This window comes from Melozone crissalis, unplaced genomic scaffold (assembly GCF_028551555.1).
Source record: "Melozone crissalis strain CALT ecotype California unplaced genomic scaffold, PUWL_Pcris_2 ptg000079l_1, whole genome shotgun sequence".
NCBI lineage: Eukaryota > Metazoa > Chordata > Aves > Passeriformes > Passerellidae > Melozone > Melozone crissalis.
In genome coordinates, this window is record NW_026535856.1 from 3,927,704 (window position 1) to 3,951,309 (window position 23,606).

General features: G+C 57.6%; 1 pseudogene and 1 gene segment (V, D, J or C); both read right to left on the minus strand.

Annotated features, from left to right (window-relative positions):
• Positions 1-9,348: 9,348 nt before the first annotated feature.
• LOC128946245 (immunoglobulin gamma-1 heavy chain-like) lies at positions 9,349-15,672 on the minus strand (annotated as a pseudogene).
• A 2,716-nt stretch (positions 15,673-18,388) lies between these two features.
• Positions 18,389-19,627, minus strand: LOC128946246 (Ig heavy chain V region 6.96-like; the record flags this gene model as incomplete). The annotated part of the segment is given in 2 exon segments: positions 18,389-18,451; positions 19,298-19,627. Coding segments are annotated over 2 exon segments (393 nt in total), but the record flags the coding sequence as incomplete, so codon positions are not given.
• Positions 19,628-23,606: the final 3,979 nt, after the last annotated feature.

Consider the following 23,606-nt stretch of genomic DNA (forward strand, 5'->3'; position numbering starts at 1 on the left):
TTCCCCGAATAATTATCAGCAGATTTGGCGCAGAAATAGGATCCGGAATCCTCATCCTTCAGGTTGTTCATGGTCAGCGTCACCGAGCTCTGCCCGTTGTCCCTGGAGATCCTCACGCGCTCCTTGAATGACGCCCCGTACTGGGCGCTGGAACCGTCCCTGCTGATCCCTGTGAGCCACTCCAGCCCCTGTCCGGGTCTCTGACGCATCCAGAACATTCCATTGCACCCGAAACTGAACCCGGCCCCTCGGCAGAGGAGGCACAGGGCCCCCCTGGGGGGCTGGAGGTGCCCGCTGCACTCCAGCAGGGTCACGGCCGCTCCCCCATCCCCAAACCTTCCTTGGAGTTTTGCCCCAAATTCCCTTTGTCTGGCCCCACATCTCCAAGAGAGATGCCCACTATTATACAGTGCCTTCAAGCCTCCAACTGACCCCAATTCACCCATTGATTAATTGGACAGCTCTGCCAGAGTTTTGCATTGCCCCATCCCCAACTCCCCTTTGTCCCGCACGGCTCTGTGCAGCCGTGACCCTGCTGGAGTGCGGGGAGGACCTCCGGCCCCCTTGGGGGTCACTGCGCCTCCTCTGCCAAGGGTCCGGGTTCAGTTTCGGGAATTTTGGGCTGGGATGGATGCGCCAGAGACCCAGGCAGGGGCTGGAATGGCTCGCAGGGATTGATAACGATGGAGACACCTATTACACGCCATCAGTCAAGGGCTGGTTCAGGATCTCCAGGGACAACGGGCAGAGCTCGGTGACGCTGACCATGAACAACCTCAAGGATGAGGATTCCGCCACCTATTTTTGTGCCAAATCTTCTGATGCTGGTGCCGCTCTTGGTGCTGTTATTGGTGTTAGTGTTGGTGTTTGGGGTTTCAGCCCCGTCCCTGTCCCCAGCTGCCCCCACACCCTTCCCGAAACCGCCCTGACCCACCCCTTACCCGTTGTCCAAGCCCCACCCCCTTTGCCCCAACACTGCCTATTGGCCCCAAACCCTCCCCTCGGTCTGCCCCCAAACTCAACTCTTGGCCCCAAATCTCCCCCTCGTGCCCCAAAAGTTCCCAATGGGTCGAGATTTTCGTTGAAATTGGGCAAATTTTGGCACCAACTCAGTTGGGTTTTGGGCAGAACCAGTCGGGGTTTGGCGTCTTTGGTCACCATGGGTGGAAATGGGTCAGATCTGGGACAAAGGGTCAGATGATAGGACGGGGGTGTGGGGGAAGGGCCTTCGCCTTTGGGGACAGGTGGGGACACTGAGATGGCAATGGATCCACCAATGGTGCATTTAACAATAGAAGGAGGGCCCCAATTATTAGCATAAGCACGCTTGGCACAGAAATAGGATCCGGAATCCTCGTCCTTGAGGTTGTTCATGGTCAGTGTCACCGAGCTCTGCCCGTTGTCCCTGGAGATCCTGAACCAGCCCTGGACTGAATCCGCGTAGCCGGTGCTGGAACCATCGTTCCTGATCCACGCGACCCATTCCAGCCCCTGCCCGGGTCTCTGGCGCACCCAGTTCATGGCAAAACTGCCGAAACTGAACCCGGACCCTCGGCAGAGGAGGCGCAGGGACCCCCCGGGGGGCTGGAGGTGCCCCCTGCACTGCAGCAGGGTCACGGCCGCCCGGAGCCCTGCGGGACAAAGGGGAGATGGGGATGAGGCCAAAGCTCAACATTGACCCAAATCCTGACTCTGGGCCCAAAATTGGGACCCTTGGAGTTCATCATCCTCCTCCCAGCTGGGTCTCACCTTTTTTCCAGCTGGCCACGCCCACTTTTAGCCCCTCGACCAATCAGGCTTTTCATCCCCATCTCCCCTTTGTCCCACAGGGCTCCGGGCGGCCGTGACCGTGCTGGAATGCGGGGGGGACCTCCAGCCCCCCGGGGGTTCCCTGACGTTGCTGTGCCGCACTCTGGGTTCAGTTTTGGGAGTTATTGAATGTTCTGGATCTGCCAGAGACCTGGGCAGACGCTGGAATACATCGCCAGTATCAGCAGCAGTTGTGGCAGCACCGGCTATGTGCCGTCGGTCAAAGGCCGGTTCAGGATCTCCAGGGACAACGGGCAGAGCTCGGTGACACTGACCAGGAACAACCTCAAGGATGAGGATTCCGGATCCTACTTCTGTGCCAAACATGTTGGTAGGGGTTATGGTGGTGGTGCTGCTGCTTATAATGACGATGGCTGTGGTGGATCCATCCCCATTTCTGTGTCCTCACCTGTCCCCAAACCCAGACCCTTCCTTCAAATTGTCCCCCATACCTCAGCCCTTGACCCTTTGTCCCAAATCTCCCCCATTTGCCCCAATGGTCAGCACTGACCCAAAACCCTCCCCTGCTCCTGCCCCAAATCTCAACCATTGGCCCCAAACATTCACCCCTGGCCTCCAGTTCAGGCCTCCTCCAATCAGGGCCCAGGGAGCTGGGGTAGATTTGGGTGAAATGGGAAAAATTTGGAAAACATCAGGAATTCGGGCAGCATTAGTGGAGACTGGGGAGTAAGGTCAAGAATTGGGTCAAGGGTTGCGAATTGGGAGAAGGATTTTGGGAAATTTTGGGAACTCGGGCTGCGGCCTTGGGGCGATGCTGAGGATTGTCACCATAAGCGACATCAGCCCCATTCCAACCACCATCACTGTATCTGGCACAGAAATAGGATCCGGAACGCTCGTCCTTGAGGTTGATCATGGTCAGCGTTACCAAGCTCTGCCCGTTGTCCCTGGAGGCCGTGACCCGGCCTTTGACCGATGGCGTGTAGTAGGTGCTGCCATCGCTTTAGAACCCTCCGATATGTTCCAGCCCCTGCCCGGGTCTCTGGCGGAACCAGCCCATCCCAAATTGTCCAAAATAGAACCCGGACCCTCGGCAGAGGAGGCGCAGGGACCCCCCGGGGGGCTGGAGGTGCCCCCCGCACTCCAGCAGGGTCACGGCCGCCCGGAGCCCTGCGGGACAAAGGGCAGATGAGGATCAGGAACCTGATCGGCTGAGGACCTCAAAGTGGGTTTGGCCAGTTGGAAAAGAGTCGGGACCCACTTTGGAGAAGGATTAGAAGGTCCAGGGGTCAGAATTTGGGGCAAAGAATCAGGATTTGGGTCAATGTTGAGCTTTGGCCCCATCCCCATCTCCCCTTTGTCTCGCAGGGCTCCGGGCGGCCGTGACCCTGCTGGAGTGCGGGGGGGACCTCCAGCCCTCCAGGTGGTCCCTGTGCCTCCTCTGCAGAGGGTCCGGGTTCAGTTTCAGCAGTTTTCCCATGCAATGGATCTGCCAGAGATCCGGGAAGGGGCTGGAATGGGTCGTGGGGATCAGCAGCCCTTCTGGTTCCAGCACCAGCTACGCGCCATCGGTGCAGGGCCGGTTCAGGATCTCCAGGGACAACGGGCAGAGCTCGGTGACACTGACCATGAACAACCTCAAGGACGAGGATTCCACCACCTATTTCTGTGCCAAAGACAGTGGTGCTGGTGGTGGTGCTGGTGCTGCTTATTTTGACCGTGTCGCTGGTGGCACCGCCCCTGTCTGAGCCCCCCCTGTCCCCAATCTCAGATCATTCCCCCGAACCTCATCCATTGACCCAGCCCTTGACCCTTTGTCCCAAATCTCCCCCATTTGCCCCAATGGTCAGCACTGACCCCAAACCCTCCCCTGCTCTTGCCCCAAAACACAACCATTGGTCCCAAACCTTCACCCCCGGCCTCCAGGTCAGGCCTCCTCTAATCAGGGCCTGGGGAGCTGGGGGAGATTTGGGTGAAATGGGAACAATTGGGGGAAAGTCGAGAGTTGGGGCAGCAGGGGCCAAGTTTGGGGGAAAATATTGAGGATTTGAAGAGAAAAGCTGGGCTCTGGAAGAAGGGTAAATGGGAATGGAGACATCTGGTGACCATCGTGGAGGGCGAGACCACTGCTGGAATTGTCAATAAAAGCAGCAGCACCAAAACTATAACCACTGTAAGCACTTTTGGCACAGAAATAGGATCCGGAATCCTCGTCCTTGAGGTTGTTCATGGTCAGCGTCACCGAGCTCTGCCCGTTGTCCCTGGAGAATGTGAACCGGCCCTGCACTGATGGCACGTAGTAGGTGCTGGAACCAGAAGGGCTGCTGATCCCCGTGACCCATTCCAGTCCCTGCCCGGGTCTCTGGCGCATCCATCCCATTCCAAACTGTCCAAAACTGAACCCGGACCCTCGGCAGAGGAGGCGCAGGGAGCCCCCGGGGGGCTGAAGCTCCCTCCCGCACTCCAGCAGGGTCACGGCCGCACGGAGCCCTGCGGGACAAAGGGGAGATCATTAAAAATGAGAAATATGATTGCTCCAGAAGGGGTCAAGGGGTGTGGCTTTTGGAAAAAGGGGCGGGGCCCACCTGGGAGGGGCAGCAGGAGCAGCAGGGCAAGGAGCCGGAGGGAACTCGAGGAATTGGCCGTGTTGTGCTGGGATGGGGTCCCGGGGGATTTTGGCGGTCATTAATGAGTTTTTAATTGCACCATCAGTGGAGAAGAATCAGGAGGAGGTTTCCAATTACTAACAAGTGGATAGGGGAGAATTGCACGATTTGAGGTAACTTATTATACAGGAGATTTCTGGTAGAGATTTGGGAGCAAACCAGGGGAGTTTGGCAATAACCGGGATGGTTTGGGGATGGGCTCCGGGCGGCCGTGACCCTGCTGGAGTGCGGGGGAAACCTCCAGCCCCCCGGGGGGTCCCTGCGCCTCCTCTGCCGAGGGGCCGGGTTCAGTTTCAGAGCTCACTCCATCACCTGGACCCGCCAGAGGCCCGGGCAGGAGCTGGAATGGCTGGCGCTGATCGACGTTAGCGGTGCCCAGGCCTGGTACGCGCCGTCGGTGCAGGGTCGGTTCAGGATCTCCAGCGACAACGGGCAGAGCTTGGTGACGCTGACCATGAACAACCTCAATGACGAGGATTGTGGATTTTATTTCTGTGCCAGGGGTGCTGATGACGACGCCGATGATATTGAGGCCTGTGGGATTGGCACCACCACCATGGCTGTGTCCGCAAATGTCCCCATTCCCCAGACCCTCCCCCAATTCCCAGCCCTCGTCCCCACTCTCGGTGACTGAATTTGTGTCCCCAGCCCTGGGCCCAGTGCTGACCTTTGCGGCAGAGTTAGGGGGAAGATCAAGGGCCAAGGGTTGGGTTTTGGGGTTCGGAGAGGGGAAAGGGAAATGGAGAAATGGTCACGGGCGGGGTCAGGGGCTGGGAGCTGGGGAAGGGTCTGGCGAACGGGGACAGGTGGGGGTGCTGTGACGGGGATGGGGTCAATACAGCAGGCATCGTTATCAGCAGCATAACCAGCAAAACCCTTGGCACAGAAATAGGATCCGGAATCCTCGTCCTTGAAGTTGTTCATGGTCAGCGTCACCGAGCTCTGCCCGTTGTCCCTGGAGATCGTGAACCGACCCTTGACCGATGGCGCGTAGGCAGTGCTGGAACCACCGCTGTAGATCCCTGCAACGTATTCCAGCCCCTGCCTGGGTCTCTGGCAGATCCAGAGCATGTCAGCGCTGGCAAAACTGAACCCGGACCCTCGGCAGAGGAGGCGCAGGGACCCCCCGGGGGGCTGCAGGTGCCCCCCGCACTCCAGAAGGGTCACGGCTGCCCAGAGCCCTGTGGGACAAAGGGGAGATGGGGATGGGGCCAAAGCTCAACCCTACACCCAAATCCTGGCTCTTGGCCCCAAACTGGGACCCTTGGAGTTCATCATTCTCCTCCCAGGTGGGTCCCGCCACTTTTGAAGCATGCCAGGCCAACTAGGGCTCTCTTCACCAATCAGGTTTCCCATCCCCATCTCCCCTTTGTCCCGCAGGGCTCTGGGCGGCCGTGACCCTGCTGGAGTGCGGGGGGGACCTCCAGTCCCCCGGGGGGTCCCTGCGCCTCCTCTGCCGAGGGGCCGGGTTCAATTTTAGGAGTTTTTAAATGGAATGGGCTTGACAGCGTCCCAGGTAGGGGCTGGAGTGGGTCACGGGGATCAGGTACGATGGTGCTGACACCTACTACGCACCCTCAGTCAAGGGTCGGTTCAGGATCTCCAGGGACATCAGGCAGAGCTCAATGACGCTGACCATGAACAACCTCAAGCACAAGGATTCTGCCATTTATTTCTGTGCCAAACGTGCTTATGGCGATAATTTGGCTTATGCTGATGCTTATCAGTTTGTCCCCGTCACCGTGCCCTTGCTCCCCTCCTGTCCCCATTCCCCAGGCCCTTCCCCCAAACCCCAAGCCCTGACCCCGTTCCTGTCCCTTTGTCCCAACCCTGATAAGACCTAGATATCTGATTTAGGCTGATCCCCAAGCCGTGCTGGCCGATCTGGATAACTCTGGGCGACAGAGTGCCCGAACAGCCAATCAGCTCAGAGATGCAACCATCTCAGCAAGCTCAGTGACTTCAGCTCTTTAGTGATTCTCAGCTCTCAGGATTCCAGCTCTTTAATTGATTATCAGCTCTCTCAGGATTCCAGCTCTTTTATTGATTATCACCTCTCAGGATTTCAGCTCGTTAGGGATTCTCAGCTCTCAGGATCTCAGCTCTTTGCTCACTGTCTGGGGCACCTTTGGCTGGGGCAGAAACAGAAGGACAGAGAGGACAAGGTGTGGTCCTGGCGGTTCCACAGCCATGGTTCATTGAGGGATCTGTGAGGGGTTCCAGCAACAGCTCTTCTCCTGTCAGATGGGATAAACCAGCCCCTTTTATAGGGTAGAGGGGGATCCAAACGTGTCCAACAGTGAGGGTCAGGGAGAAGTCACAAATGGGGTTACAGAGAGAAGATGTGGGGCCGTGGGCAAAAGACAGGAGATTATTTTGCTGTTCCATCATGACTGAGCAGTTCCTGCTGTTACGTCTCAATCCTCCCTGGAGCTCGCGCAATCTCTGTGGACTCTGCTAAAGGACATGGGGTCAACACGATAGGAAACAGTCTCCCAGCCAGTACCATCATCAACAGATTTGGCACAAAAATAGGATCCGGAATCCTCGTCCCTGAGGTTGTTCATGGTCAGCGTCACCGAGCTCTGCCAGTTGTCCCTGGAGATCGTGACCCGGCCCTTGTCAGATGGCATGTAGGCGGCGGTGCCACCACTGGTGATCACCGCCAGCCACTCCAGCCCATGCCGGGGTCTCTGGCGGATCCAGTACATGGTGGAACTGCCAAAACTGAACCCGGACCCTCGGCAGAGGAGGCGCAGGGACCCCCCGGGGGTGTGGAGTATCCCCCCGCACTCCAGCAGTGTCACGGCCGCTCCGCAACCCCAAACATTCAGTGGTTTTGCCACCAATTCCCCTTGTTTGTCCCCAGATATCCAACAGAAGTATCCTGAATGGTAAAGTGCCTTCACCCCTGCAATTAGCCCCAATCCATCCATTAATTATTCTGACAGCTCTTCTGACTTTTGCATCTACTCAGCCCCATCTCCCCTATGTCCCGCAGGGCTCCGGGCGGCCATGACCCTGCTGGAGTGCAGGGGGGGACCTCCAGCCCCCTGGGGGGTCCCTGCGCCACCTCTGCCGAGGGTCCGGGTTCAGTTTCGGGGCTCTCTCCATCACCTGGACCCGCCAGAGGCCCGGGCAGGGGCTGGAATGGCTGGCGCTGATCGACGTTAGCGGTGCCCACGCCTGGTACGTGCCGTTGGTGCAGGGCCGGTTCAGGATCTCCAGCGACAACGGGCACAACTCGGTGACGCTGACCATGAACAACCTCAAGGATGAGGATTCCGGATCCTATTTCTGTGCCAGGGGTGCTGATGATGACGCCGATGATATTGAGGCCTGTGGGATTGGCACCACCACCATGGCTGTGTCCGCAAATGTCCCCATTCCACAGACCCTCCCCCAAATCCCAGCCCTCGTCCCCGCTCTCGGTGACTGAATTTGTGTCCCCAGCCCTGGGCCCAGCGCTGACCTTTGCGGCAGAGTTTAGGGGAAGATCAATGGCCAAGGGTTGGGGGTTGGGGCCTGAGAGAGGAAAAGAAAATGGAGAAATGGTCACGGGCGGGGTCAGGGGCTGGGAGCTGGGCAAGGGTCTGGCGAACGGGGACAGGTGGGGGTGCAGTGATGAGGTTGAGACCAGGACTTCGCAGGTCCCCATGAGCAACAGCAACAGGAGCACCAGTACCAGCAGATTTCCCACAGAAATAGATGGCGGAATCTTCGACTTTGAGGTTGTTCACGGTCAGCATCACCGAGCTCTGCCCGTTGTCCCTGGAGATCCTAAACCGGCCCTTGACTGATGGTGCATACCAGGTGCTGCCACCATTACTGATATCTGCAATGTCCTCCAGCCCCTGCCCGGGTCTCTGGCGCACCCAGCCCATCCGAAAACTGCCAAAATCGAACCCGGACCCTCGGCAGAGGAGGCGCAGGGAACCCCTGGGGGCCTGGAGGTCCCCCCCGAACTCCAGCAGGGTCACGGACGCCCAGAGCCCTGCGGGACAAACGGGGAGATGATGGAAATGAGAAACCTGATTGGTTGAGGACCTCAAACTGGGCGTGGCCATAGGGAAAAAAGGGACAGGACCCACCTGGGAGGAGGATGATAAACTCCTTGGGACCCAGTTTGTGGCCCAGAGTCAGGATGTGGGTTCAAGGGTTGAGGTTTGGCCTCATCCCCTTCTCCCCTCTGTCCCGCAGGGCTCCGGGCGGCCGTGACCCTGCTGGAGCGCGGAGGGCACCTCCAGCCCCCCGGGGGGTCCCTGCGCCTCCTCTGCTGAGGCTCCGGGTTCAATTTCGGGGGTGTTGCCATGAGCTGGGTCCGTCAGAGACCCAGGCAGGGGCTGGAGGTCATCGCCTACATCCGCAGTGGTGGCAGAACCTGGTACGCGCCATCGGTCAAGTGCCGGTTCATGATCACCAGGGACAACGGGCAGAGTCTGATGACGCTGACCATGACCAACCTCAAGGTCGAGGATTCCACCGCTTATTTCTGTGCCAAGGATGGGGATGATTTTTGTGCTGCTGCTGCTGGTGACGATATTGTCTGTGGTGATGTTGGCCATGGTGGTTTTTCTTGAGTCCCCGTCTTTGAGTTTCCCCCCTGTCCCCAGTCCTGAGATCCTCCACCCAAACCTCAGGCCTTGACCCTTTGTCCCAAATCTCCCCCATTTGCCCCAATGGTCAGCACTGACTCCAAACCCTCCCCTTCTCCTGCCCCAAAACTCAACCATTGGCCCCAAACCTTCACCCCTGGGCTGCAGTTCAGGCCTCCTTAAATCAGGGCCCAGGGAGCTGGGGGGGATTTGGGTGAAATGGGGAAAACAGGGAGAAATTCGGAAGTTGGGGCAACAGGGGCAAACTTTGAGGTAAAATGGCTGAGATTTGATGAAAAATGCTGATGGTGAGGAGATCAGAGGACTATGGGATATTTGGGAACAAAGTGGAGGGATTTGGGACCAAGACCAGAATCAGCAATAAATGCCACACCAACAGTACCATGACTATTAGCACAGCCACCATCAACACATTTGGCGCAGAAATAGGATCCGGAATCCTCGTCCTTGAGGTTCTTCATGGTCAGCATCATCGAGCTCTGCCCGTTGTCCCGGGAGATCGTGAACCGACCCTTGACCGATGGCGCGTAGTAGATGGTGCCACCGTTGTCCTTGACCTCTGCAACAAATTCCAGCCCCTGCCTGGATTTCTGCCGCACCCAGAACATGGAGAAACTCCCGATACTGAACCCGGACCCTCGGTAGAGGAGGTGCAGGGACCCCCCGGGGGGCTGGAGGCCCCCCCCGCATTTCAGCAGGGTCACGGCCGCCCGGAGCCCTGCGGGACAAAGGGGAGATGGGGATGAGGGTACGAATCCACCCAAATGTTGATTCCTGCATGCAGATCCTGATGGTTGCCCCAAATTGGGACCATTGGACTGCCCCATCCTCCTCCTGCAACTCCTGCCAGGTGGATCCCACACCCTTCTTCTGGCATGGCGACGCCCACTTTGGGTCCATAACCAATCCAGCTTCTCATCCCCATCTCCCCTTTGTCCCGCTGGGCTCCGGGCGGCCGTGATCCTGCTGGAGTGCAGCGGGGGGACCTCCAGCCCCCGGGAGTGTCCCTGCGCCTCCTCTGCCGAGGGGCCGGGTTCAGTTTCGGCAGTTTTGGAATGAGCTGGGTCCGCCAGAGACCCGGGCAGGGGCTGGAAATCGTTGCAGGGATCAGCAAAAGTGCTGCCAATATTGGCTACGCGCCGTCGGTCAAGGGCCGGTTCACAATCTCCAGGGACAACGGGCAGAGCTTGGTGACGCTGACCATGAACAACCTCAAGGACGAGGATTCCGGATCCTATTTCTGTGCCAAAGCAGCTGCTGGTGGTGGTGGTGGTTATGGAGCTGGTGCTATTGATGTGCCGTGCATGGCCAGATCCCCATCCAGCACTGCAGGAGCATCCGGGAGCAGGACAGTCGGGACAGACGGACGGACATGAGAGATCTCTGCAGCCAGGTTGTGGCATTTGGGGTTTATTGCAAAGGACGAACTGCAGGGCCCTGCTGGGATCTGCCAGGCATGGCTGGAGCAGGGCTGAGAGAAGAGAGGGGAGAGAGGATGAGAGGGTCAGAGAGTGAGAGAGTAAAAAAGGTAAATGAGTAAAAGGGTGAGAGAATAAAAAGGCTAAGAGAGTGAAAGAGTCAGTGAATAAAATGGTAAGAGTGTAAAAGGGTAAGAACATAAAACTGTAAGAGAATAAAAGGGTAAGAGAGTGAGGTTCCCACCACAATACAATAAATCTTCTTCTCTGTAGAATATTCTAATTCTCACTAACCAATCTGGTCCAATATACAAACCCTACAGCATTTACACACAGCCTATAAGAATCATTTCATTACCATACTCTATTACATTTTAAACCCTAAAAATTGGTCTTTGGGACCCTTCTGCCAAGCCTAAAACCTGCTCTTTGGAAACCCTAAAAACTACTCTTTGGAGTAATTTTAAACCCTAAAAACCCCTCTTTGGAGTAACTTTAAACCCTAAAAACTACACTTTGTAGTATATTTAAACCCTAAAAACTCCTCTTTGGCCCCTTCTGCCACGCTGCTGGGTCTGCTCTGACCCTTGGAGATGTCTGCAATCAGAGGGTGTTGTTCCATCAAAATGGGATCACCTTCAGCCGGCCACGCCGTTGTTTTCCAGTTGTTCAGTCACTGAAGCATCTCAAAGCTTGCTTTCCTTTCAATCTCGCTGATGGTTTCCATATTCTCAAAATCTTTTGCCAGGCAATCACATTGATAAGGCTTTGCTGTTCCACCTTCCCCAACCAGCATCAGCATAAGCACCGTGACCATCGGTGTCCTTGGTGCAGAAATAGGATCAGGAATCCTCGTCCTTGAGGTTGGTCATGGTCAGTGTCACCGAGCTCTGCCCATTGTCCTGGGAGATGCTGAGCCGACCCTGCAGTGATGGTGCGTAGTCAGTGCTGCCACTGCTGTGGATACTCGTGAGCCACTCCAGCCCCTGCCCGGATCTCTGCCGATACCAGCCCATCTCAAAATTGCCAAAACTGAACCCGGACTCTCGGCAGAGGAGGGGCAGGGACCCCCCGGGGGGCTGGAGGTGCTCCACGCACTCCAGCAGGGTCACGGCCGCTCTCGCATCCCCAAACCTTCACTGGTTTTGCCCCAGAATCCTTTTTTCTTGCCTCAAATGTCCAGCAGAGGTTTCCTGTATTGAAAAGTTCCTTAAACCCTGCAATTAGCCCCAATCCACCCATTAATTCATTGGACAGCTCTGCCTGATGTTTGCGTCGCCTCATCCCCATCTCCCCTCTGTCCCGCAGGGCTCCGGGCGGCCGTGACCCTGCTGGAGTGCGGGGGGGACCTCCAGCCCCCCGGGGGTTCCCTGCGCCTCCTCTGCTGAGGGTCCGGGTTCAGTTTTGGGAGTTTTTCCATGCAATGGGCCCGCCAGAGACCCGGGCAGGGGCTGGAGTGGCTCGCGGGGATCAGCAGCCCTGCAGGTTCCAGCACCGCCTACATGCCGTTGGTCAAGGGCTGGGTCACGATCTCCCGGGACAACGGGCAGAGCTCGGTGACGCTGACCATGAACAACCTCAAGGACGAGGATTCCGGATCCTATTTCTGTGCCAGGGCTTTTTGTGCTGGTTGTTGGGCTGTTGCTAATCATGGTGACAATGCTCTTGATAGCGTCAAACTTCTCGTTTTTGCTCCTGTCCTATCATTGGATCTCTAAATTTTCTATTTTCATCCCAAACCTGACCTATTGTCTCAGATCTAGACCCTTTGTCCCCATTTGCATCAATGATCAGCACTGAAATCAAACCCTTGCCTGTTTCTGCCCCAAGACTCAACCATTGCCTCCAAACCTTCACCCTGACCCTTTGTCCCAGCCCCGCCCCCTTTGCCCCAACGCTGCCCAATTGGCCCTAAACCCTGCCCTGGGTCTGGCCCCAAACTCAACTCTTGGCCCAAAATCTCATCCTCGACCCCAGAAAGATCCCAAAGGGCCGAGATTTGGAGTGAAATTGGGCAAATTTTTGCACCAACAGAGTTGGGTTTGGGGCAGAACCAGTCAGGGTTTGGGGTCTTTGTTCACCATGGGTGGAAATGGGGGAGACATTGGACAAACGGTCAAGAGCGGAGATTTGGGAGAAGGACCTGGGGGTTGAGGACAGGAGGGGACACTGAGATGGGGGTGGATCCAGCTAAGGCCTCTTAATAATTAGCACCAGGATTGCAATTATCACCAGCAGATTTGGCGCAGAAATAGGATCCGGAATCCTCGTCCTTGTGGTTGTTCATGGTCAGCCTCACCGAGCTCTGCCCGTTGTCCCTGGAGATCATGAACCGGCCCTGCACCGATGGCGCGTACCCGGTTCAACCACCATTGTAGCTGATACTCGCGAGCCACTCCAGCCCCTGCCCGGGTCTCTGGCGCACCCAGAGCATGTCGTAGCTCCCAAAACTAAACCCGGACCCTAAGCAGAGGAGACGCAGAGAACCCCCGGGGGGCTGGAGTTCCCCCCCGCACTCCAACAGGGTCACAGCAGGCCAGAGCCCTGGGGGACAAAGGGGAGATGGGGATGAGAAACCTGTTTGGCTGAGGGCCGGAAACTGGGCAAGGCCAGCTAGAAAAAGGGGCAGGACCAACCTGGGAGGAGGATGATGAACTCCATGGGTCCCAGTTTGGGGCCCAGAGTCAGGATTTGGGTCAATGGTTGAGCTTTGGCCTCATCCGCATCTCCCCTTTGTTCCGCAGGGCTCCGGGCGGCCGTGACCCTTCTGGAGTGCGGGGGGGACCTCCAGCCTCCCAGGGGGGTCCCTGACGTTGCTGTGCCACGCATCTGGGTTTGATTTCGGGAATTTTGGAATGATCTGGATCCGTCAGAGATCCAGGTGGACACTGGAATACAGCGCCAGCATCAGCAGCAATGGTGGCGGCACCGGCTATGCGCAATCAGTCAAGGGCCGGTCCAGGATCTCCAGGGACAACGGGCAGAGCTCGGTGACGCTGACCATGAACAACCTCAAGGACGAGGATTCCGCCGTTTATTTCTGCACAAAACATGCCAGTAGTAGTTACGGTTCTGAGAGTGCTGCTGCTATTGGGAGCAATGCCGTCAGTTTTCCCACCACCATGATGGTCACCAACTGTCTCCACAGTGACCCTTCCCCCAATCCTCAGCCCCTGACCCCATTCCTGTCCTCGGGCCCCAACCCTACCCTGGCCCTGCCCCACATTCTCAGCTCCTGGCCCCACACATTAGCTCGGGGCCCACTCGGGGCCATTTTTGCTCTTGGACTGGCCCCGGCCCTTCTGCCAGGATCCCTGGGCTGAAGTCGCCCAGCTCTGCCCAAATCTGCGCTGCTGACCCCGAGCAGCCACCACTGAAACAAATCCCAAATTCTGACCCAATTCGGGACCCTGGGCCTAAAACCCTGACCTGCAGAGCAAAGTTTTAGGGCACAAAGAGGAGATTTGGGGTCAGGAGTTGAGGTTTGGGGTCAGCGGGTGAGAATTGGGGCCGAGGCAGAGCAAGGTTGGGATCAATGGTCAAGGGCTGGGTGTGGGCTGGGGGTTTGGGGGAAGGGTCTGGGCAACGGGGACGGGTGGGGGATAAGGGGATGTGGGTGGGAAAACCTTGGGCATCCTCACTACGAGCAGCATGTTCAGGGTAATTATTAGCAGCACACTTGGAGCAGAAATAAACGGTGGAATCCTCATCCTTGAGGTTGTTCATGGTCAGCGTCACCGGGCTCTGCCCGGTGTCCCTGGAGATCCTGAACCGGCCCCTGACCGATGGCGCATAGTAAGTGTTGGCACTATTGTACTAGATGCCTGCCACGAATTCCAGCCCCTGCCTGGGTCTCTGGCGGATCCAGTGCATATCATAATCCCCTAAAGTGAACCCGGACCTTCGGCAGAGGAGACGCAGGGACCCCCCGGGGGCTGCAGGTGCCCCCCGCACTCCAGCAGGGTCACGCCCGCCCAGAGCCCTGCGGGACAAAGGGGAGAAGGGGATGAGGAACCTGATTGGTGAAGAGTGCCCAAGTTGGCATGGCACGCTTGAAAAAGTGGTGGGACGCACGTGAGAGGAGGATGATGAACTCCAAGGGTCAGAATTTGGGGCCAAGAGTCAGGATTTGTTTCAAGGGTTGAGCTTTGGCCTCATCCCCATCTCCCCTTTGTCCCTCAGTGCTCCGGGCGGCCGTGACCCTTCTGGAGTGCGGGGGGAACCTCCAGCCCCCTGGGGCGTCCCTGCGCCTCCTCTGCCGAGGGTCCGGGTTCGATTTTGGCAGTTTTGGGATGGGCTGGCATCGCCAGAGACCCAGACAGGGGCTGGAAGCAGTCGCCAGTATCAGCAGCAGTGGCAGCGCCTACTACGCGCCATCGGTCAAGGGCCGGGTCAGGATCTGCAGGGACAACGGGCAAACCTCGGTGACGCTGACCATGAACAACCTCAAGGACGTGGATTCTTCCACCTATTTCTGTGCCAAATCTTACAATACTGGTAGCTCTTATGCTGCTCCTTATATTGGCCATTCCGGTGGTGGCACCACCCCATCAGAGCCCCTCTTGTCCCCAGACCTAGACCCTTCCCCCAAACCTCAGCCCTTGACCCTTTGTCCCAAATCTCCCCCATTTGCACCAATGGTCAGAACTGACCCCAAACCCTCCCCTGCTCCTGCCCCAAAAATCAACCATTGGCACCAAACATTCAAACACGTCCCCCAGTTCAGGCCTTGCTCTCCAAGAGTTCCCATTTCTGACTGTGCTCAATCAGCCAATCAGAGTTCAGGGAGCTGGGGGAGATTTGAGTGAAATGGGCAAAATTGGGGAAACTCCAGGGCTGCGGGAACAAGGGCAGAGATTGGGGGAATATAGCCAAGATTTGAGGAGAAGGGCTGGGATTTTGGGGAAGAATCTGTGGCGATTGGAGACATTTGGTGACCATCAAGGGCATCGGATCGCTGAGAGCGTCATCAATAAAAACATAATCAGCACCCCAATATTTATGACGTCTGGCACAGAAATAGGATCCGGAATCCTCGTCCTTGAGGTTGTTCATGGTCAGCGTTACCGAGCTCTGCCTGTTTTCCCTGGAGATCCTGAACCGACCCAGCACCGACGGACTGTAGATGGTGTAGCCTCCATTGTAGGTGATGTGGGCGACAAACTCCAGCCCCTGCCCGGGTCTCTGGCACACCCAGAACATGTCGTGATTGGCCAGAGTGAACCCAGAGCCAATGCAGAGAAACGTCAGGGACCCCCCGGGGGGCTGGAGGTGCCCCCCGCACTCCAGCAGGGTCACGGCCGCCCGGAGCCCTGCGGGACAAAGGGGAGATGGGGATGGGGCGATGCAAAAGCCAGGTGGAGCTGTCGAATTAATTAATGTGTGGACTGGGGCTAATTGCAGGGTTTAAGGAACTTTACAATAATGGAAACCTCTGTAGAATATTTGAGTCCAGACAAAGGGAATTTGGGGCAAAACTGGGGAAGGGTTGGGGATTGGGGAGTGGCCGTGACCCTGCTGGAGTGGAGGGGGGACCTCAAGCCCCCCGGGGGGTCCCTGCGCCTCCTCTGCCGAGGGTCTGGGTTCAGTTTCAGCAGTTTTGGGATGGGCTGGATGCGCCAGAGACCCGGGCAGGGGCTGGAGTGGATCGCAGCGATCTGGAGCAATGGTGCCACCATCTATGCGCCGTCAGTCAAGGGCCGGTTCAGGATCTCCAGGGACAACGGGCAGAGCTCGGTGACGCTGACCATGAACAACCTCAAGGACAAGGATTCCGGATCCTATCTCTGTGCCAAGGATGCTAATGGTTACGGTGCTGCTCCTAATGTTGGTTGGGGATGGGGCCATGGTCGGCACTCTCAATATAACCAGCAGCATAAGCGCCACCGGTACCAGGAGATTTCCTGCAGAAATAGGATCCAGAGGGGCCAGGAGCTGAGATTTGGGGCCAGGAGCTGAGATTTGGGGTGAGAGCAGGGCAGGGTTGGGACGCAGGGTCAGGAGTGGGGTCTGGGGTTGGAGGGAATTATCTGGGGCACGGGGACAGGAAGAGGGGTAAGGACACCATCACCAACATCAGCATTAGAAGCAGCACAACAATTGTAAACACCCTTGGTGCAGAAATAGGATCCGGAATCCTCGTCCTTGGGGTTATTCATGGTCAGCGTCACCGAGCTCTGCATGTTGTTCCTGGAGATCCTGAACCGACCCTTAACCGATGGCGTTGAGCCAATGTTGCCACCGTTGTTGCTGATTCCTGCCACGAATTCTAGCCCCTTTCCAGGTCTTTGATGCATCCAGCCCATGTTGAAATTCCCGAAATCAAAACCCGGACCCTCGGCACAGCAACATCAGGGACCCCCCAGGGGGCTGGAGGTACCCCCCGCACTCCAGCAGGGTCACAGTCGCCCAGAGCCCTGCGGGACAAAGGGGAGATGGGGATGAAGAGCTGGATTGTCTGCAGACCCAAAGTGGGAACCGCCATGCCAGAAGAAGTGTGTGGGATCCACCTGGGAGGATTGGCAGGTGCTGCAGGAAGAGGGTGGTGAACTTCAAGGGTCCCAATTTGAGGCCAGCATCAGGATCTGCATGCAAGAATCTATATTTGGGTTGATATTTTTCCCCATCCCCATCTCCCCTTTGTCCCGCAGGGCTCCGGGCGGCCGTGACCCTGCTGGAGTGCGGGGGGGACCTCCAGCCCCCCGGGGGGTCCCTGACGTTGCTGTGCCGAGGGTCCGGGTTCAGTTTCGGGGGTCACTCCATGCAATGGATACGCCAGAGACCCCAACAGGGGCTGCAATGGCTCGCGGGGATCCACAGCTCTGCGGGCTACACCTACTACGCGCCGTCGGTGCATGGCCAGGTCAGGATCTCCAGGGACAACGGGCAGAGCTTAACAGCACTGACCATGATCGACCTGCAGGACGAGGATTCCGGATCCTATTTCTGTGCCAAACCTGCTGGGGCTGATGGGGATGACCATGATGCCAATGCTATTGACTCCACCACTATTGTTGTGTCCCCAAATGTCCCCAAATGCCAGACCCTTTCCCAAATCCCAGCCCTCGTCCCCGCTCTCGGTGACTGAATTCGTGTCCCCAGCCCCGGGCCCAATGCTGACCTTTGGGGCAGAGTTTGGGGGAAGATCAATGTCCAAGGGTTGGGGTTTGGGGCCGGAGAGGGGAAAGGGAAATGGAGAAATGGTCACGGGCTGGGTCAGGGGCTGGGAGCTGGGCAAGGGTCTGGGGAATGGGGACAGATGGGGGTGCAGTGGTGGGGGTGGGGTCAATACAGCAGGCATCGTTATCACCAGCATAAGCAGCAAAACCCTTGGCGCAGAAATAGGATCCGGAATCCTCGTCCTTGAGGTTGTTCATGGTCAGTGTCACCGAGCTCTGCCCGTTGTCCCTGGAGATCCTGAACCAGCCCTTGACCGATGGTGCTTAGAAGGTGCTGCCACTGCTGTGGATATTCGCGAGCCACTCCAGACCCTGCTCGGGTCTCGGGCGGATCCAGAACATTCCATAATCCCCAAAACTGAACCCGGACCCTCGGCAGAGGAAGCGCAGGGACCCCCCGGGGGGCTGGAGGTCCCCCCCACACTCCAGCAGGGTCACGGCCGCCCAGAGCCCTGCGGGACAAAGGGGAGATGGGGATGAGGCCAAAGTTCAACCCTTGACCCAAACCCTGACTCTGGGCCCAAAATTTGGACCCATGGAGTTCATCATCCTCCTCCTCTTTTTACAGGTGGCCTTGCTCACTTTTAGGCCCTCGACCAATCAGGTTCCTTATCCCCATCTCCCCTTTGTCCCGCAGGGCTCCGGGCAGCCGTGACCCTGCTGGAGTGCGGGGGGGACCTCCAGCCCCCCGGGGGTTCCCTGCGCCTCCTCTGCCGAGGGTCCGGGTTCAGTTTCGGAAGCTACGACGTGGTCTGGGTGCGCCAAAGACCCGGGAAGGGGATGGAGTGGCTCGCGAGTATCAGCTACAATGGTGGTTGGACCGGGTACACGGATTCCGTCACGATCTCCAGGGACAACGGGTAGAGCTCAGTGACGCTGACCATGAACAACCTCAAGGTCAAGGATTCCGGATCCTATTTCTATGCCAAGTGTGTTGATGATCGTGCTGGTTGGGAGAATGTTGCCTGTCGTTTTGACCTCATCCCCATGGCTCCTTCCCCCATGTCCCCGTTCCCCAGACCCTTCCCCAATCCCCAGCCCCTGACCCCATTCCTGTCCCCTGTCCCAGCTCTGAACTGGCTCTTTCCCAAATCTCAGCTCCTGGCCCCAAATCTCAGCTCTTGGCTCCACGTCCCAACCAAATTCCCCAAAACTGACGAGGACTGGCCAGATCCGGCCCCACCGTGTCAATCTGCCTTTGCTTTGTGTGATTGGCCACAAACCTCTCGCGGTACGCAGCGCCATCGAGTTCTGAGTGTGCTGCCGGGGCCGTGCGCCGCCGGCACCTCCCCATGGCCACAGCCCGGTGAGGACAGCGATGGTGGGAAACCAAACAGCTGCAGAGGGGTCCCCACAGCCCTGTCCTGGTGGGGACTGGGACAGAGACCCCCGGGCAGGGATAAATTCCTCTGGGGCAGCCCAAAAACCACACGCCTGGCTCCAAACCTGCGCTGGGGGCACCGAATCCGGAGAGTTTGGCACAAAAATTGGCACCAAGCATTAAGGGGTGGGGCCGAGTGTTGGGAATCTTGGGGAAAATGGGGGAGATTTGGGGCAGAGCCAGTTCAGGGCTGGGACACAGGGGCAGGAGTGGGGTCAGGGGCTGGGGACTGGGGGAAGGATCTGGGCTTTGGAGATGGGGCCAAAACGATACCACCAGCATAGGCATTATTATCAGCAGATTTCCCGCAGAAATAGACGGCGGAATCCTCGTCCTTGAGGTTGTTCATGGTCAGCGTCACCGAGCTCTGCCCGTTGTCCCTGGAGATCGTGAACCGGCCCTTGACCGAATCCGCGTAGGCAGTGATGCCACCATTGCTGCTGATAGTCGCGATGTATTCCAGCGTCTGCCCGGGTCTCTGGCGGACACAGTACATACCAAATTGTCCAAAACTGAACCCGGCCCCTCGGCAAAGGAGGCGCAGGGACCCCCCGGGGGGCTGGAGGTCTGCCCCGCACTCCAGCAGGGCCACGGCCACCCGGAGCCCTGCGGGACAAAGGGGAGATGGCGATGAGGCGATGCAAAAGTCAGGTGGAGGTGTACAATTATTTAATGGGTGGATTGGGACTAATTGCACGGTTTAAGGAACCTTACCATTCAGGATATATCTGTTGGAGATTTGGAGACAAAAAAAAGGAAATTGGGGCAAAACCGGTGAAGGTTTGGGGATGGGGGATCAGGCGTGACCCTGCTGGAGTGCGGGGGGGACCTCCAGCCCCCCGGGGGGTCCCTGCGCCTCCTCTGCCGAGGGTCTGGGTTCAGTTTTGGCAGTTTTGCCATGGGCTGGTATCGACAGAGGCCTGGGCAGGGGCTGGAGTACGTTGCAGATAAAAGTAATGGTGGTGGCAGCACCTGGTATGCGCCATCGGTCAAGGGCCGGGTCACGATCTCCAGGGACAACGGGCAGAGCTCGGTGACGCTGACCATGAACAACCTCAAGGACGAGGATTCCGCCACCTATTTCTGTGCCAAATCTCCTGGTACTGGTGGTGCTGGTGCTAATTATATTTAGAATGCCGGTGATGGCCCCATCACCTGACACTGGGCTCACAGACATCCAAAAACTCCTACTTTCTACCATCAAATCTTTGCCCTTGTCCCAAAACCTTGTCAGTTTTCCCCCAATCTCCACCATCATGGCCTCACCTCTAACATTTCTCTTACAGCTTTAGGCATTTGACCCAAATCTCAACTGTTCATGCCTAAAACTCAGCCCCTTGTGCCCCAGATCTCAGCAGGGTTCACTAGTGACCATGGGCCCCAAACTCAGCTGGTTCTGCCCCAAATCTCACCTCCTGGACCCAAAACTCAACTCTTGGCTCCAAGGCTCAACCAAGGTCCCTAAATCTGGGTGCAAATGCTCAAGACTGGGGAAAAACGGGCCACATTTGGGTCTGGGGGGGGCAACAATGGGGTCACGGGCTGGAGGGAAGGACCAGGGAAACGGGGACAGGTAGGGACACAGGGATGGGGACAGGACCAAAATTAGAACCAGCAGCATGAGCCTCCCAACCCCAACAATCATAGGCGTTTTTGGCACAGCAGTAGGATCCGGAATCCTCGTCCTTGAGGTTGTTCATGGTCAGCGTCACCGAGCTCTGCCTGTTGTCCCTGGAGATCGTGACCTGGCCCCTGAACGATGGCACGTAGTAGGTGCGGCCATCGCTTTGGATCCCTCCGATGTGTTCCAAGCCCTGCCCGGGTCTCTGTCGATACCAGCCCATCCCAAAACTGCTAAAACTGAACCCGGACCCTCGGTAGAGGAGGCGCAGGGACCCCCCGGGGGTGTTTAGTTTCCCCCCGCACTCCAGCAGGGTCACGGCCGCCCGGAGCCCTGCGGGACAAAGGGAAGATGGGGATGGGAAACCTGATTGGTTGAATGTCCCATACTGCATGTGGCCAGCTGGGAAAACGGGGCAGGACCCACTGGGAGGAGGATGATGAACTCCATGGGTCCCAATTTTGGGCCAAGAGTCAGGATTTGTGTCAAGGGTTGAGCTTTGGCCTCATCCCCATCTCCCCTTTGTCCCGCAGGGCTCCGGGTGGCCGTGACCCTGCTGGAGTGCGGGGGGCACCTCCAGCCCCCCGGGGGGTCCCTGCGCCTCCTCTGCTGAGGGTCTGGGTTCAGTTTCGTCAGTTTTGCCATGCAATGGATCCGCCAGAGACCTGGGCAGGGGCTGGAATGCGTCGCCTACAACAGGAGCGATGGTTCCGGCACCTTGTACGCCCCGTCGGTCAAGGGTCGGTTCACGATCTCCAGGGACAACGGGCAGAGCTCGGTGACGCTGACCATGAACAACCTCAAGGACGAGGATTCCGGATCCTATTTCTGTGCCAAAGCTGCTGGTGCTGCTTGGGCTGCTGCCGCCTTTATTGACCGTGCCGGTGGCGGCAGCGCCCTCGTCTGAGCCCCTCTTGTCCCCGAATCTCAGAACCTTTACCCAAATCTCTGCCCTTGACCTCATTCTTGACTCATTTGCCCAGATCTCCCCCATTTCCACCAATGGTGACCAAAGACCCCAAACCCTGACTGGTTCTGCCCCAAACCCTCCTGCTTTGGCCCCAAAACTCACCCGATTCTGCCCCAAATCGCCACTTTGGGTTCCCAGCCAAAGCCGCTGACATAAACCTCACCCGCTGTCCCCAAATCTCGACCCTTTGGGCACTTTTGGGGCACAAGGGGGAGATTTGGGGCCGAGAGTTGAGTTTGGGGCCAGACCCAGGGGAGGGTTTGGGGCCAATGGGCAGCATTGGGGCAAAGGGGGCAGGGGTAGGACAAAGGGTCAGGGGTGAGTCGGGGGGTTTGGGGCCAATGGTTGAGTTTTGGGGCAGAAACAGGCGAGGGTTTGGGGTCAGTGCTGACCATTGATGCAAATAGGGACAAAGGGTCAAGATCTGAGACAAGAGGTGAGGTTTGGGACGAAAATTGAAAATTTGGAGATCCAATGATAGGACAGGAGCAAAAACGAGAAGTTTGACGCTATCAAAAGCATTGTCACCAAGATTAGCAACAGCCCAACAACCAGCACAAAAAGCCCTGGCACAGAAATAGGATCCGGAATCCTCGTCCTTGAGGTTGTTCATGGTCAGCATTACCGAGCTCTGCCCATTGTCCCTGGAGATCGTGAACCGACCCTTGACCGATGGCCTACACCAGGTGCTGGCACCATCGTTGCTGATGCTGGCAATGAATTCCAGCCCCTGCACAGGCCTCTGCCGATACCAGCCCATCCCAAAACTGCCAAAACTGAAGCTGGACCCTCGATAGAGGAGGTGCAGGGATCCCCCAGGGGGCTGGAGGTCCCCCCTGTACTCCAGCAGGGTCACGGCCGCCCGGAGCACTGTGGGACCAAGGGGAAATGGGGATTAGGCCAGAGCTCAACCACTGACACAAATGCTGACTGTTGGCCCAAAACTGGGATCCTTGGAGTTCATCACCCTCCCCCCAGGAGGATTCTACCCCTTTGTCCAGCTGGCCACACCCACTATGAGGCCCTTGACCAATCAGACTTTTGATTTCCATCATCTCCCGTTTGTCCCGCAGGGCTCCGGGCGGCCGTGACCCTGCTGGAGTGCGAGGGGCACCTCCAGCCCCCCGGGGGGTCCCTGCGCCTCCTCTGCCGAGGGTCCGGGTTCAGTTTTGGCAGTTCTGACATGCACTGGATCCGGCAGAGACCCGGGCAGGGGCTGCAATTCCTGGCAGGGATCAGCAGCGGTGGCAGCACCAAATACTCACCGTCGGTGCAGGGCCGGTTCACGATCTCCAGGGACAACGGGCAGAGCTCGGTGACGCTGACCATGAACAACCTCAAGGACGAGGATTCCGGGTCCTATTTCTGTGCCAAACGTTTTGGTGCTTGGGCTGGTTATGGTGCTGATGGTTTTGGCCTCCATCCAACCCCCATGGCTGAGACCCCACCTTTGCTCCTCCCCTGGTCGTGCCTTCAAAGCTCCACCCCTTACTCAATTCTTCAGGGTTTGTTCTCATGCACCAATAACATGTGTCCAAATTCACAGAATTCACAGAATTCACAGAATTCACAGCTTAGAAGAGACCTTCAAGACCCTCGAGTCCAACCCAGCCCCAACTCCTCATCCCTGGGACCCAGTGCTACCTCCAGGCTTTGTTGAATCCACCAAGGGTTAGTCACGCCACTCCCTTCCCGGGCAAACAAATCCACTTCTTTTTGACTCGTTTTATGAAAAACTTTGTCCTGATTTCCAACCTAAATTTCCCCCAGGTCCTGCCCAACCTGAGGGGCCGGAGCTGGGCACAGCCCTGGAGGTGTCGCCTCACCTTTGCCAAGTAAGGGGGCAAAATGACCTTCCTGGACATGCCGCTCCTTGGGGCCAAGATGTGGGGCCAGGAGCTGAGATTTGGGGCCAAAACTGTGCCTGGTTGGGACAGAGGGTCGGGAGTGGGGTCTGGGGTTAGGGTTTGGGGAGATGGGGGTCCC